At 34.6% G+C, this 13,564-nt stretch overlaps 1 protein-coding gene across 2 annotated transcripts in view; it reads left to right on the top strand.

Moving 5' to 3' along the window:
* Window positions 1-13,564, top strand: part of GUCY1A2 (guanylate cyclase 1 soluble subunit alpha 2) — a 402,881-nt gene that overhangs the window by 285,292 nt on the left and 104,025 nt on the right. Inside the window, exon 7 of one of the 2 annotated variants that reach the window (XM_059929349.1) lies at window positions 11,661-11,952. The exons of the other annotated variant lie outside the window; for it this stretch is intronic. Coding sequence (XP_059785332.1) covers window positions 11,661-11,678 — 18 coding nt within the window. The 3' untranslated portion in view covers window positions 11,679-11,952. Of the gene's footprint in view, window positions 1-11,660; window positions 11,953-13,564 lie in introns of those variants that run through there. 2 annotated transcript variants of the gene reach the window in all.

Genomic DNA, 13,564 nt, shown 5'->3' with positions numbered 1-13,564 from the left:
AAGTAAAATATTAGAATTAGTTTATCTGCATTATGTAGAAAATAGATCAAGGAATTTAGTTTACTTAAATTCTGGCATTTAGTTCAGAAAAATAATATCTTCATGATAATTCTTCAGTATTGGTAAATTTCTGCATTCAAGTCCAAATGTCTCAAACTGTAACTGTTTTATTCGTCAGAGGAATTATTTGATGTTCTAGACATGCATTCACAGTAAACCGAATTAAATTTTACCAAATGGTAGAAGAAAGTAGGTAATTTTGTTTGCTATGTCATTGATATCTACTATATCTTTGTTTGCATGTATATAATTTCTTCTCTGTGATCCTTTGCTGTACAAGTCAATATTCTTATATTTGCAAATTTTTTTGCCATGTCATCTACCTGGTATACAAGTAGGTACATTGACTTCTGGTGTTTGTATAAATTTATAGTAGTCGCCATTCCTTTTCACTTATTTTATTTTCTCATGTTCTTTTTTCCCCAAATTTGCATATTTTGAATCATGTCCTTTTGGAAAATACTGAACGTATCCCACGCTCCTATTTCAACTTTACCACTCAAGATAGAAATGAGTAATTTTGCTACCAAAATGCAATGAAATAAAGAGGACCTGCTTCATTATTCCAGTATTGAGAATATATATTATAAGGTTATGATATAGTGTGATGTCTTACTCTATGCAAGAGAGCATCCTGTGCTATATTGAAATCACTTTCTACTATTTAGCTATGTTATTATAGCAAGCTATACCCAAACATTATTGTCTATAATTTTTTTTTCCTTTTTTGTCAATTCTAATTTGTGAAAATGCTCATGATTAAAAAGACATGCCCAGGGAAGCAAGAGTCATACCATATTTTTTAAAATATACACTCTATCAGAAGTCTAAGCATACTATTATATCAATCATAAACAATCATGGCAAAGCTTCCCTTTTAAGGTTGGTGCTTCAAGGGTTGTTTATGTCTTCAAATATTTGCTCCAAAATGACTAATCCTTATTTTAAGTTGGAAAAGTTATTAGTGTGTTCAAGTAGATTAGTATTTTGATTTGAAAAATTATATTAGACAAGCATGCTTCTATCCAGTTTTATGACACAGTTTGGATGGCCAATTAATGCCAGATTCTAAAGCCAACTGTATTTGTCTTAAGATTCTAGATGTTTTCTGATTTGCTGCTGCTGTCTGGTAAAGCAATACAGCTATGACGATAAATTGATTTTATTGGCTTTATTGAACAGGGGCTAAAATATTCTTTTTTTTTCTTATAGTCTAGTTTAGCCAGAACTTACCGGAGATAATTTACAAAAGGATAATTGTATGGGAGCTTAGGAAATTCAGTTGTGAATAGCAATTGGTAATTGGAAGATTTTAAGTTAAAAAATTTGGAGGACAACTCTGTTATTCTACATGCCATAAAACAAGTATAAAAATTATGTAACTATGTAATTAACAATGGAATTTCAACATTTGAAATGTACTAAGGAAGCTAATGAAGCAGTTAAGGCCAACTAGAAAACAGAAAGAATTTTGAAGTTTTTGGTTTTTCCAGCAACTGTTCATTGTGATAGAAGAATATCATTTAGAAAGGGTGCTTTTCAAGTTATTCTATAAAACAAGTAGAAAACTTTGCACAAATCTGTGGCAGAAGGTCCAATTATTTTGATCTCTTGAGTGTCGTGTCTCTACTAACAGAGTAATTCCATTTTTACTATTTCATTTTACTTCTTTTAAAAACTCTTAATTATTTTCTCCTTGTCCTGAGTCTTCCTTCTGCTAGTGTCTCTCATTATGACTTGGGAGTATCTTATAGAATTTGGTCAAAGTTAACAAGTAGATTTCTTCTTTTAACCTTCAACATTTTCTGTGATTATGCTGGATCAGTTGTTAGCTTATAAAAGGGAAAACACAAATAAATGGGTACTCTTTTGAATCTCCATGCCTCTTTCATCTCATCTCTAACAACATATTTTTTTTGAAAATAGTAGAGTGTATCTTCAGATATGAACAATTTTTCATTATTTTTTATATTTGCTTCCTCTTCAAATATGTCAAAGAAATTAGAGTAAGATTATTTTTATATTCTTTGCCCCAATACCAAGTTATAAATACTGTTAACTTATTAAGAAGCTATTCTAAGGAAAAATTATGACCATTATAAAAATTGATGCTCACATAAATGATAGTTCTATGTTGTTAGCATGTTATTACAACCCACTTCAGAAATTCACACAGAGTTATGCCTCAGAACTCATCATAGCTTAGAACTGTTCCAACTCTGGGATCTCAACTCTAAATATCCTTCCTTAATCCACAACCTCTTGTTCTTCTGTCATTTCCTATTCTATCATTCCCTCTGATCACTGTGACCTCCAAGTTTACCTATTTTTAGGTTTTCAGTCCATTATTTATTTTTTGACTATGTTTGCCTTCTGTATTAGTATGCCACCGTAGCAAACTACCACAAACTGGGTGGCTTAAGACAGCAGAAATTTGTCTCACAGTTCTGGAAGCTAGAAATATGAGATCAAGGCATTGGAAAGGCCATGAAGTCCCTCTAAAGGCACTAGGGAAGGATCTCTTCCAGATCCCTCTCCTAACTTCTGGTAGTTCCTTGACTTGTAGCAGCACAACTCCAACCTTCACATGGTATTCTCACTGTGTGCATGCTATCTCTGCTTCCAAAGTTCTCCTTTTATTAGGATACCCTACTCCAGTATGACCTCATCTTAACTTAATGAATTTCATTTGCAATGACCGCATTTCCAAATAAGGTTACATTCTGGGGTACTGGAGATTAGGATTTCAACATCTAAATTTGGGGGTGGGGGTGGGGGGGACACAATCTAATCCATAACACCTTATCTAGCCTGGATCCCATTGTCTCTGTCTCACTCATTGCTCCTAATAGCCCTCTAGTTTTACTCTTCTTTATTTCCATCATACTGGACTACCGAAGTAGAAAATTATTGGTCTGAGATTAATGAGCATTACTGGAGAAAATGGCATAATTATAGGAATTAGATATTTATTGAAAGTGCATACCTTTTAAACTCAACTGGTCCCTAAAATCTTCAGGGATGTCATTTTACTATCCCTCGCTGTGACTATTGCAAATATTTTTCACTGTCTTTAAATTTGTCTCTTAACCTTGCTACTTTTATTTTCAATAGACATTTACTTTCCTAATTAAATGAAATGATAGAAGACATCAATATGAAAGATCTCAACTTTTCTTCAACGCCCCTCTTCGACATGGTTCTTTCTTCAAATGTTTTCTCCTTTGCTTCCTGTTTTCATATGAGTAGTATTAAAATTTTTTGAAACCTATCATTTTAAAGAACATGAATAAGTTGACTATGTTTAATGGAAACATTTAAATTCCCTTAGGCAAGATTAACTCAAGGTGTAAATGAACTAAATGAATGCCTATAATATGCTGACTGAGGGATATAAGCAGTATTTCCTCAGGAAGTTAACTCCTCAATCAGTGGCCAAGGCACCATTCTCTTTCCACTTACTTTAAAGTTTCACCATCAGTACTTGTTTTTTCGGTTTTATTGCGATATAATTGGCATATTGTGTAAGTTTAAGGTGTACAACATATTGATTTGATACAGTTATAAAGTGCAAAATTATTACCACCATAGTATTAGCTACCACCTCCATCCCATCACATAGATACCATTTCCTCTTTTGTGATAAGAACATTTAAGATCTACAAGTCACCCTTGGTACCCATGGATTCAGCCAACCATGGATGAAAAATATTTGAAAAAACAATCCAGAAAGTTTCAAAAAGCAAAACTTGAATTTGCTGTACACCAGCAAAAATTAAATAGCATTTGTAATGTATTTACAATTATGTACATAGCATTTATATTGTATTATGTAATGTAAGTAATCTAGGGATGATTTAATGTATATGGGAGGATGTGCAGAGTGTATATGCAGACAGTACACCATTTTAATATGGGACTTGAGCATTTGTGGATTTTGTATTCAAAGAGGGTCCTGGAACCAATCCCCTGCAGATACCGAGGGATGACTGTACTCTCTTAGCAACATTCAACTATATGATATAGCATTACCTATGTAATGCTATATCCATTATTAGACACAAAATTGTCATTTTCTTCCAAAGCTTTCCCCTAGAACTATGCCATATTCTGCTTTTCTGTTTATGACCAAAACAACAACAAAGCCATTCTGTTGGCTCTCCATTGTCTATAAAATAAGGACTAAATCCTAATCAGCACCTTAACTCTTTCCCCAAGATACCTTTTCAAACCTATATCCAATTAAATGAATAACATTCCACCACAATATTATGGCATTAAGCATACCAGAATCATGGCTATTCTGTACATTGCTGCCTCCTTAGCCATGCTGTTATTGTTTTGTTTTGTTTGTTACATTTGTTTTGTCTGTTATATTTGTTTTGTCTATGATATTTGTCTTGCATTTGTGTGTTTTCCTATATTATCCATCCTTCTTGGCCCAGCTCAACCCCTATGAAGTCAATCCCAATACTCACATTCTCTTTAATAAAAATTATTTGCTTCTTCCTTAGGAAATTTATAACTTTAGTCACACTTAACTGTTGATATTTAACACATGACATCTTCCAAATAAATAGTTTATGTATATTCCTGTGTATTTTGAACTAGACTGTAAGAACATTCATGTCTGGGTCCATGGTTTGTTCATCTTTGTACACTATAGTACAAGCAATTTATTAATATTTTTGAATTAAATTATAACTGATACACTAATGCAGGATATTCATTCTGACGAATAGGGAAAATTATATCCTAATGTATACTTATTCATTTCTTGTTCACTTTTTCATACATTGCTTTTCCATCTAAAATGTTTATCAAGGCACTACTATGTGCCTGATACCAGATACCCAATAGATGTGGAAAACTGCAACTTATTGTATAATTTTATTCTATAAATAAGCCCATTATGATAGCATTTGGGGAACATAATATTGACTTTATATTTTAAATTAAAAAGAAAGAAGTTTGTTTTTTAAAATAAATCAGAAAATTATCGTGGGTGTCTGCATTAATAACCATAGCTCAGGATCCTGGGTTGTAACATAGTACTATTCATGTCAGTAGCCAGACAGATTGGAAACCAGGTCTGTGTCAAATCCCAGGAAGGGAATCCCTAAGGGAATAGAAAAGTGATTTAATCGAATGACTAGGTGAATGAGACTAACCAAAGGAGAATAAAACCTCAGAAAAAAAATCTTTATAAACTGGGTTTAATTAAAGTGAACATGTCCAGTTCTACTGTACATTCTTTAATGCCTAAGCTGACAAGGCTCTAGAAAGGGAGCAGATTTTTCTTTTTGATATGTGTACATTTAAATATCTTGAATCTAGAAACTACTTCCAAAACTCGCTGGAGTTACCAAAGATTGAATAATTAGCCCTTTCTGTCATTAACTATTTTTAGAATTATCACTGTCAACCTTTTTCAGTGAAAGTATAAAATGTACCAATAGCTAGTCCATTCAAATATTTCACATAGCAATGTTATCCTATCTTTAAGATAGTATCCTTAAAGAGGAAACATTAATTACCATGCAATGGCACATAAACAAAATTAACCAAGCGTCATAGTTTAATTTTAAGAAACAGTCATTTGTTCAAATTTCAGAGCTAAATTTATCGTTACAAGTTAAATTTTAGCAGAATAACTTATTTTATTTTATAGCTGTTAACTTGATTGACAAGTAGGACGACCCATCAAGTATGTTTCTGTTCTTGTAATTCACCAACACCTTGAAAATATTTCCCAAGAGAAAAGAAAGAAATACATGGAGGAAAAAAGAACGAAACTGCCTTTCTGATTGAGTATTTCTAAGATAAAATATAGAAATTTTTCTCCATCCACTGTTCGACTGGAAAATGCCTTGGTTGTGGAGTGATTGGCATAAATCAAATATTTCACTAATGTTTAACAACCATTTATAGTGTTGCATGATTCATTTCATTTCTAGTAGTGTCATTCTATATTTGTATGCAATTTGAATTGGTACTATATTTTCTAATTGCAACAAGGTCTTATCTTTCCCATATAGGAATTTAAAATTTTATCTTTTTAATAACATTGAAGTATTCAATATTTTATTATATTGTTATTACTGGGACATTTATTGCTAGATGTTTACACGTGGCTACGCTATATTGGATACCATCTGAGTCATGTGAGTGAACGTGGTTTTCATCACCCACTTTCACAGTAAGACTGACATACAGACAGAACTGCATATTTGGGGTCTGTGTTCCATGGGGTATCTTACAGTTTCACATCCTTCTGTTATGGTATAAGAAAGACTGGAACTTTGCTACCATATTTTTAAAAGTGATATTGAATTTACATACCATAAAATTCACCTTTTTAAAGTGTACAATACAGTGGTTTTTAAGATAATTAATTAGTATATTCAAAGCTGCTTAACTTTCACTACTATCTAATCCCAGAACATTTTTATCACTTCAAAAAAAAAAAAAAACACTGTACTCATTAACAGTCACTTCCCATTCCCTTTCTCTCCTTAGCCTCTTACAACTATAATATTTCTCTCTCAGTGGATTTGTCTCCTCTGGATATTTCATATAAATGGAATGAATATAGTATGTGGCCTTTTGTGACTGGCTTCTTTCACTTAGCCTAATGTTTTCGAGGTTCATTCATGTTATAGTATGTACCAGTACTCCATTCATTTTTATAGCTAATAATATTCCATTTTGTTTATTCATTCAATTTATTGACTTCTCGCTTTCCATTTTTTTGGCTACTATAAATACTGCTGCTAGGTACATTCACATACAAGCTTTTGTGTGAATACATATTTTCAGTTCTCTTGAGTACACACCTAGGAATACAATTGCTGGCTCATATGGTAACTCTATGTTTAACTTTTTGAAGAACTGCTAAATGTTTTCCAAAGCAGCTGCACTGTTTTACCTTCTGACCAGCAATGTTTGAGGCTTCCAATATTTATACATCTTCACCAACACTTGTTATTATTGTCTATCTTAAATACCATATTTTTAAGTAAATATTTCATTTATGGTTTGCATGACTTTTTTGCATATGGATTTTGAGGAGTTCCTAACTTTATGTAGCATAAATATCTTTTAGAGAATTCATTTGACTGGTAGGTATTTTGTCAATACTTTGTACAATACAATGTCACTTAAAAACAATGTGATGATATTGTCTATAAAAATTTTTGAAGAAAGGCATATTGTGTATTATTTAAGATCAATATCTTGAAGGTTCTATTGAGTTACAGGTGAAACTGATGAGTACATTTCACTACATCACAGATATTAGACTTTTCCCACCTGCTGTGTTAAAATGGGCAATCAGCTCTATAACTTCAATGTCCTTATCTTTACTCTTCTGAAGTTATAAAAATGTGTTGAAGGAAACACATCATTTGCAAACAAACAGACAAAATAGAAATCTTCAGGCCTCCTTTATTTTTTTCTTAGTCCTACTTACTATTGGCAGTTAGAGGTAAAGTTTCCTAGAATATTCCCACAAAAATTAAGCTACATGATAAATACTTAATGAATACTGTACATGGTCCTTTCAGAATTTTTAGAAATATTTATTGCTAAATATCAGTACAACTGTTAGAAGTATGTATATTAATTGGAAATACAGTTATTCCAAAGGTAAATATAAGACTCATTGTCAGAAAAATTAATGAAAGTTGGATGATAGGAACAGATGACTTCTAAGGAATCTCCAAAACTTAATATCTGATAATTCTAAGTCTAAATGTAAATATTATGGCATGAGTTCCTTGAAAGAAAAGTCTGAGATGAGGTCTTGGGTATAGGTAGTTTCTTTGAAAGTGATACCAGGGGTCAGGAGTGAGAATGGAGAGTGAGACAAAGAGGAAAGGACAATGTAAAGTTACATTTTCAAGGTCACATCCTGTGAGCAATGCGGACTTGATGCTGCTGGGATTTCTCATAGGAGACATAAAGAATGCCTCTTAACGTCTTTGTCCAGGAGAAGGCAGGCAAAATATTTATCCACTTGTTCTGACCTAAAGTGTTGAATATTGCCCTAAGGGCATTAACTCCCTCTCACTAACTCACCCCAGTGGACTCCACAGGATTAGAAAAACTCCAGGGTAAAAAAGTGAAAACAACAACAACAAAAACATTAATGTGCTTGAGGCAAAAACGTATCAATACAGAGTGAGTCTAAGAGCTTCTAGAACTGTCCACCACAACTATGGCTGAACTCACAGGCTCAGGAGCTGCAAAGTGGAACAGCCAAAGGATTTGACAGGCATGGGACATGTAACATGATTGATTTCACAGCACAAATGAAAACTTGACACCCAAATATCACCTAAAACATTAGACTTCAAATATTTTTTCTTATGAACAATAGTAAGAAAAAATTATATCATGATTCTACTAGGCATACAGAGACAAAAATTTATGAAACAATATTTACCCTTGCTGTGTACAAAGCAATCTGATATTTTCTATTCTATACTATGCTGTGTTATTCTGCTTTGTTCTTTTTAATTAAAAAAATTATGTTCATAACTCCCTAAATTAATTTCAAAACTCATGGCTTGGAACACTGGCTGAAAAGATAAACTAATTTACTGAGAAGTTAAAATATAGCATATTAATATAATTAAAATCACATGACCTGCAGCCATATACAGTGAAATTTTTAAAAATAAAGGTTATAATATCAAGGTCAATTAAAAGAGAGTAGACGGAATTGTTTAAAAAATTAGAAAATAGGGTTACTTGGGTTCATGTTCCATGGTTCTGAATTTCATCTGTCAGTGTTTCAGAATCTATAAATGGGTAAAGAACATCTAGCTGCCTAAGAGATCAAGCAGGGTGGAGACACAGAAGGGCTGAATAATGAGGTGCTGTGTCTCCTCTTTTTCCCTCAGCTTCTTTGTTTCCTGCTGTCCCAATTCATGTATGTACAGTCAGGAGACTTAGTGTATACATTCTGCATATGTACATGCATATATACACAGCCAGCTGTGTATTGCTCTATAGAGCTGACTAGTGTTATTATCTCAGGATCCTTTTGCATTTTATGTTTGTTTCAGGTTTATTGTTTTGACAGTTGTCATTTTTAGGTATATTTTCTCCTTTCATAGGAAAAGGGCTTTAGTCTCCTAATAGCAGAGCTCTATTATCATAATTACCTTTTAAAAAAGAGAAAGTTGCCTCCAATTTTTATACTCTGAAGTTTTAACATAATAATTTAACCACCCACCTTACCATCAAAATCAAAAAAAAAATTTAACTACTTTAATATTTTTTATTTCTTCATTTTCTTTGGAGGAAATGAGAGTTTAAGAATCTGGGAAATTCTACCAAGCCTCTCTAAGCTTTGGTTGACTCTCCTACCATCAGCTATTGTGTTTAAGGATATCACTGCCACAAGAATCCACAGCGCTGCTGTTTTAATTCTAATATTCTAATAAGAGAATATTAGAATATTAACATTCTAATAAAAGGGTACTGTTAAAGTTTAAGGGTAAGTGAACAAGTAAGGGGATGCTGGTGTACGCAGCCCTTCCTGGGAACCACCACCCCAACCCTAGCACTTTTGTAAACTTTACTCATGGGAAAGATAACACACGTGCGCACACACACACACACACACACACACACCACTAAATCTACAGGTCACCTATCAGTATTAAGATCTCACAAAATCCCAGTTCTAATTTATTATTTTCCGATTTCTGGAGGAAAAAAACAAAACCAATCAAACAAACAAACAAACAAAAAAAGGGTTTGGTAGCAGGGGTGTTACGAAACTCAAGTCCTGCTGCTTGCCACTGGAAAATCAACACCCGAGAAAGGCAAATGTTGATAGAGGAAAGTTGCTTTTAATCAGAATGCCAAAATCTGGGGTGATGGTGGATTCAGTGTCCCCCAAAACCATCTCTGAAGATTCTGCTTGGCCATGAAAGTTTTTAAAGGGAAAAAGGGGAGTAATCTCCATTAATCACTGAGATAGGGGGTCATAGTTGTCACCACCCCCCACTGCGTGCAGGCTTCTGGATTTATAGTCATCTTTATTTAGATGCTATCTTGTTCACACAGTTTGTTCACACAGTTTTTTCATGAGAGTACTGAAGGGGAAGCTAGGGAAGAGATCTGGTCATTTGTTATTTACTTATTCTTCATTTCTACTTCTTTGATCTACAGAAAAAAACAAACATGTTAAGCAAGATATTGTGTGATCAAAAGATCTGAAAGGTGTGCTAAGGCCAGAGATCAGTAGAGCATGGGGGTACCGGATTTAAAAGTTAGTTATGTCGACTGAAAACAAATGCGCAATATGGGATTTGTGAGTTAAGCTTTATTTGGGGCAAAATGAGGATTACAGCCCAGGAGACAGCATTTCAGATAGCTCTGAGAAACTGCTCCGTAGACGTAGGGGGGAAGGTCAGTATATATGTGATTTTGGTAAAGGGGGAGTACATGCAATCAAGCACACATTTTTTGCAGAAGGTTGCTGCTAGGCTCGTGGAGGTTACTGCTATTCACAAAGAGAAGACGTCACCATGAAAGATTTTAGTGCTTTTCTAGAGAGGAGATACAAGAATTGGGCTCATAAAGTCTTCTCCTGAAAATATCTAACTATCTGAAGGCCTATTCTGCCAGTTTCCCCAGAGCACAGAGTACCTCATTCCTGATCTCTACCCTGAACTCCTTTCAGGGGGTGTTGAAGGTCAGCAGTTGCAACAGTTCATAATGTAATTCTTGTAGAGGTAGATGGCAAGTGCAAATTTGTAGTTGGCAGTTACAATGTAGCTTTGCTTAAACTGACAAGAAAAGGAATTTCCTGCTGAGTGTGGTTCCCTGCAAAGAGCTACTTACAGGGGAAAAAAAACAAAACAAAAACGAAGTCATAGCCTTTCCTTTTGCCATATATTGCTGTATGTCTTCTACAACTGGATTCACAGCTGTTTCTAATAAGCACCTTTAGTGTTAATCCTTTGGTAGCTGTTGGCTTCTCCACATTACAATGGATCTTGTAGGATAGCAGTCTTAAAACTTATCTCATGTGATGTTACATGGGTGTCATATGAAATGAAATTTTGGTGATAAAGTAACTTTGGGAAGTGCCTACTACATGAGGATTTGCAAAGCACTTTAAAGATTCTGAAAAGTCTCAAGGTTAAGAAATTCATTCAACTTTTTAACCCACTATTTCCCAGTATATTATATCATAAAACTTTTTTTGGTATTTGAAAGACAGTGATTATTTATTTGCACAACTCAGTTTGAAAAGAGGTTTCTAACTAGAGTGCCATTTAGTTACTTCCTAGGTGCCCAAACATTCTTTCTTTCTATGTGCTTTCTTTTCCTTCTAAGTTCCCTTGGAAAACTCTCTCATCTCTTCAGACAACAAACCTTCCTTTTCTGGATAATTTTGTAATAAGGAATAACAAATCTGGCTTTGATGTGTTTCTTTTACTTTATCCTTTGTATTCTATTGCTTCTGCTACAAGTTAATCACTAAAGGGATGTTGCCTATAGCTTAAAGTATACATAATGGCCTATCTCCTGGAACCCTGCCCCCCATGCCTGACTATTAAACTAAAACCTTTGTTTAGTCACAGGAAACATCCTGACCCAGCCCACCTGGCTGCAGGAAAGAGGAAATTAACACATCCCCTCCCAGAGTCTGGCTGAAACCAGGAAATATTTGCAACAAGTTATGGCCGTTTTACTTTACCTCCTCACCTCTTTTTTCTGTAAAAGAAACTAGCATTCAGAGCCTGGCAAGATGGTTCTCTGGGACATTAGTCTGCCATCTTCTTGGACTCTCTGCTCTCCGAATAAAGTTGTTATCCCTTGTCTCCCAATTCATTGGCCTGTTGTGAGGTAAGAAGTATGAACTTGGACTCAGTAACAATTTCTTTATTCCACCACCAACCTTAATTTCAGTGATGTTAGCTATAAACCACATAATAATGGCTGTTTGTATATGCAAATATTAAAATGTCACAGTATTGATTCTTGAGTCTTGTCTTTTATTTACTTTGACGTGTCTATTCAAGTTCCAGAGAGGTGAACTTCCTCTCTTCTTTCTGTTACCGAAATATCGGTTTCCCTGTGCACTGATGCCAAGCAGAAATACAGAGACAGAGATTTTGGAGGAAGAGAGAGATGGGTTTATTTTTCTGCCAGGCAGAAGGGAAGACACAGCAAGCTAGTGCCTCAAGAACTGTGCCCCTTTCCTTCGGGAATAGGAGAAGATTTTATATGTGGGGCTCGCAGTCCCAGGGTATATGATAAGGATCAAAGTAGTGAAGGTCTTGCATTCTTCTTCCTGAATTATTTCAAGACAGTCATATTGGCCTGTGACCTTTTTTCTGAAATGCAAATGCTACAAAGGGTGATTTGCTACAAGGGAGGGCAGGATGTAATTCACATAGTGTTAAAGAGTAATCAGTTAGCTTTGTGAAGTACAAATCTAGTTACAGACACTACAGATTAGTAACAGTTAAAAAAAAAAAAAAAAACTAGGAGTGATTAACTCTTTCAGGCCAGGTTATGTTTCTTCTCTAGCCTGTTAACTGTTCCCTTTATTCTCCTTGTTCTCAGGAGAGGGAAAACTTCACTCCTATTTTTGCTGCAAAAAATTCCCCACTGCTAGTTCATTCCCTCCATATCAATGGAGGAAGGGAAACGGGAGTCATTCTTGTCTGGCTGAGGACAAAACTTCAGTTTTGCTCCACTTGACAGACACCAGCTGTCCGGCCCAGTGGCCCATCTATCTCCTATTTCATTTCCCACCTCCATCCAGCAGTGTTTGGATAGGTGTTACAGCCGAATGGAGTTGGGTACTGGAAGGGTGAGGAGTTTCACTTAGAAGGAGAAAATATAGAGATACATTTTGGTTATTACCTTACTTCCCTGATAATAAGCTTCATTCATTCATTAAAACATCATCATCACTTTATTAGTAGGAGTGCTAGCCGTTTGTTGAGTGTCTACTCCATTCCAAGCATTATGTTAGAGCATATGTCAATGTTAACTATTTTAGTTCTCACAGCAACCCCCAAAAATATGCCTTGCTTTCCTCACTTTATAAATAAAATAGGCTCAGTTAAAGGAAGTGATTTGCCCCAGTCACAGGGTAATATATGACAAAGCCAGAAATCGAACCTAGGTCATTTTAGCACAAAGTTTTTTCCCCCGCATTATGACCTGCTGCTCTCAATACTGATCATCTTTGAGGAGCAAGGTGCTCCCAGATTTCAGTGGCTTTCATTCATGGCTTCTACTTTATCAGTTCTGTGCCTGAACCTTTAGCCAGAGAGAAATTACTTTTATTCATGAATCTTAATACTGTGGCTATAGATGGAAACTCACCATGTGTTTCTCTAACAGATATTGATAATGACTGTCAAAATAATTGAAAATATACAATCTTGAAAACAAAGTCCTAATAAAAATGGTATAAATTGAAGTTACATTAGATAGTAAACATATTTGCTGGCCCCAAAATATA

This window comes from Balaenoptera ricei, chromosome 8 (genome assembly GCF_028023285.1).
Source record: "Balaenoptera ricei isolate mBalRic1 chromosome 8, mBalRic1.hap2, whole genome shotgun sequence".
Taxonomy (NCBI): Eukaryota; Metazoa; Chordata; class Mammalia; order Artiodactyla; family Balaenopteridae; genus Balaenoptera; species Balaenoptera ricei.
This window is presented reverse-complemented; position numbering and strand designations above follow the sequence as displayed.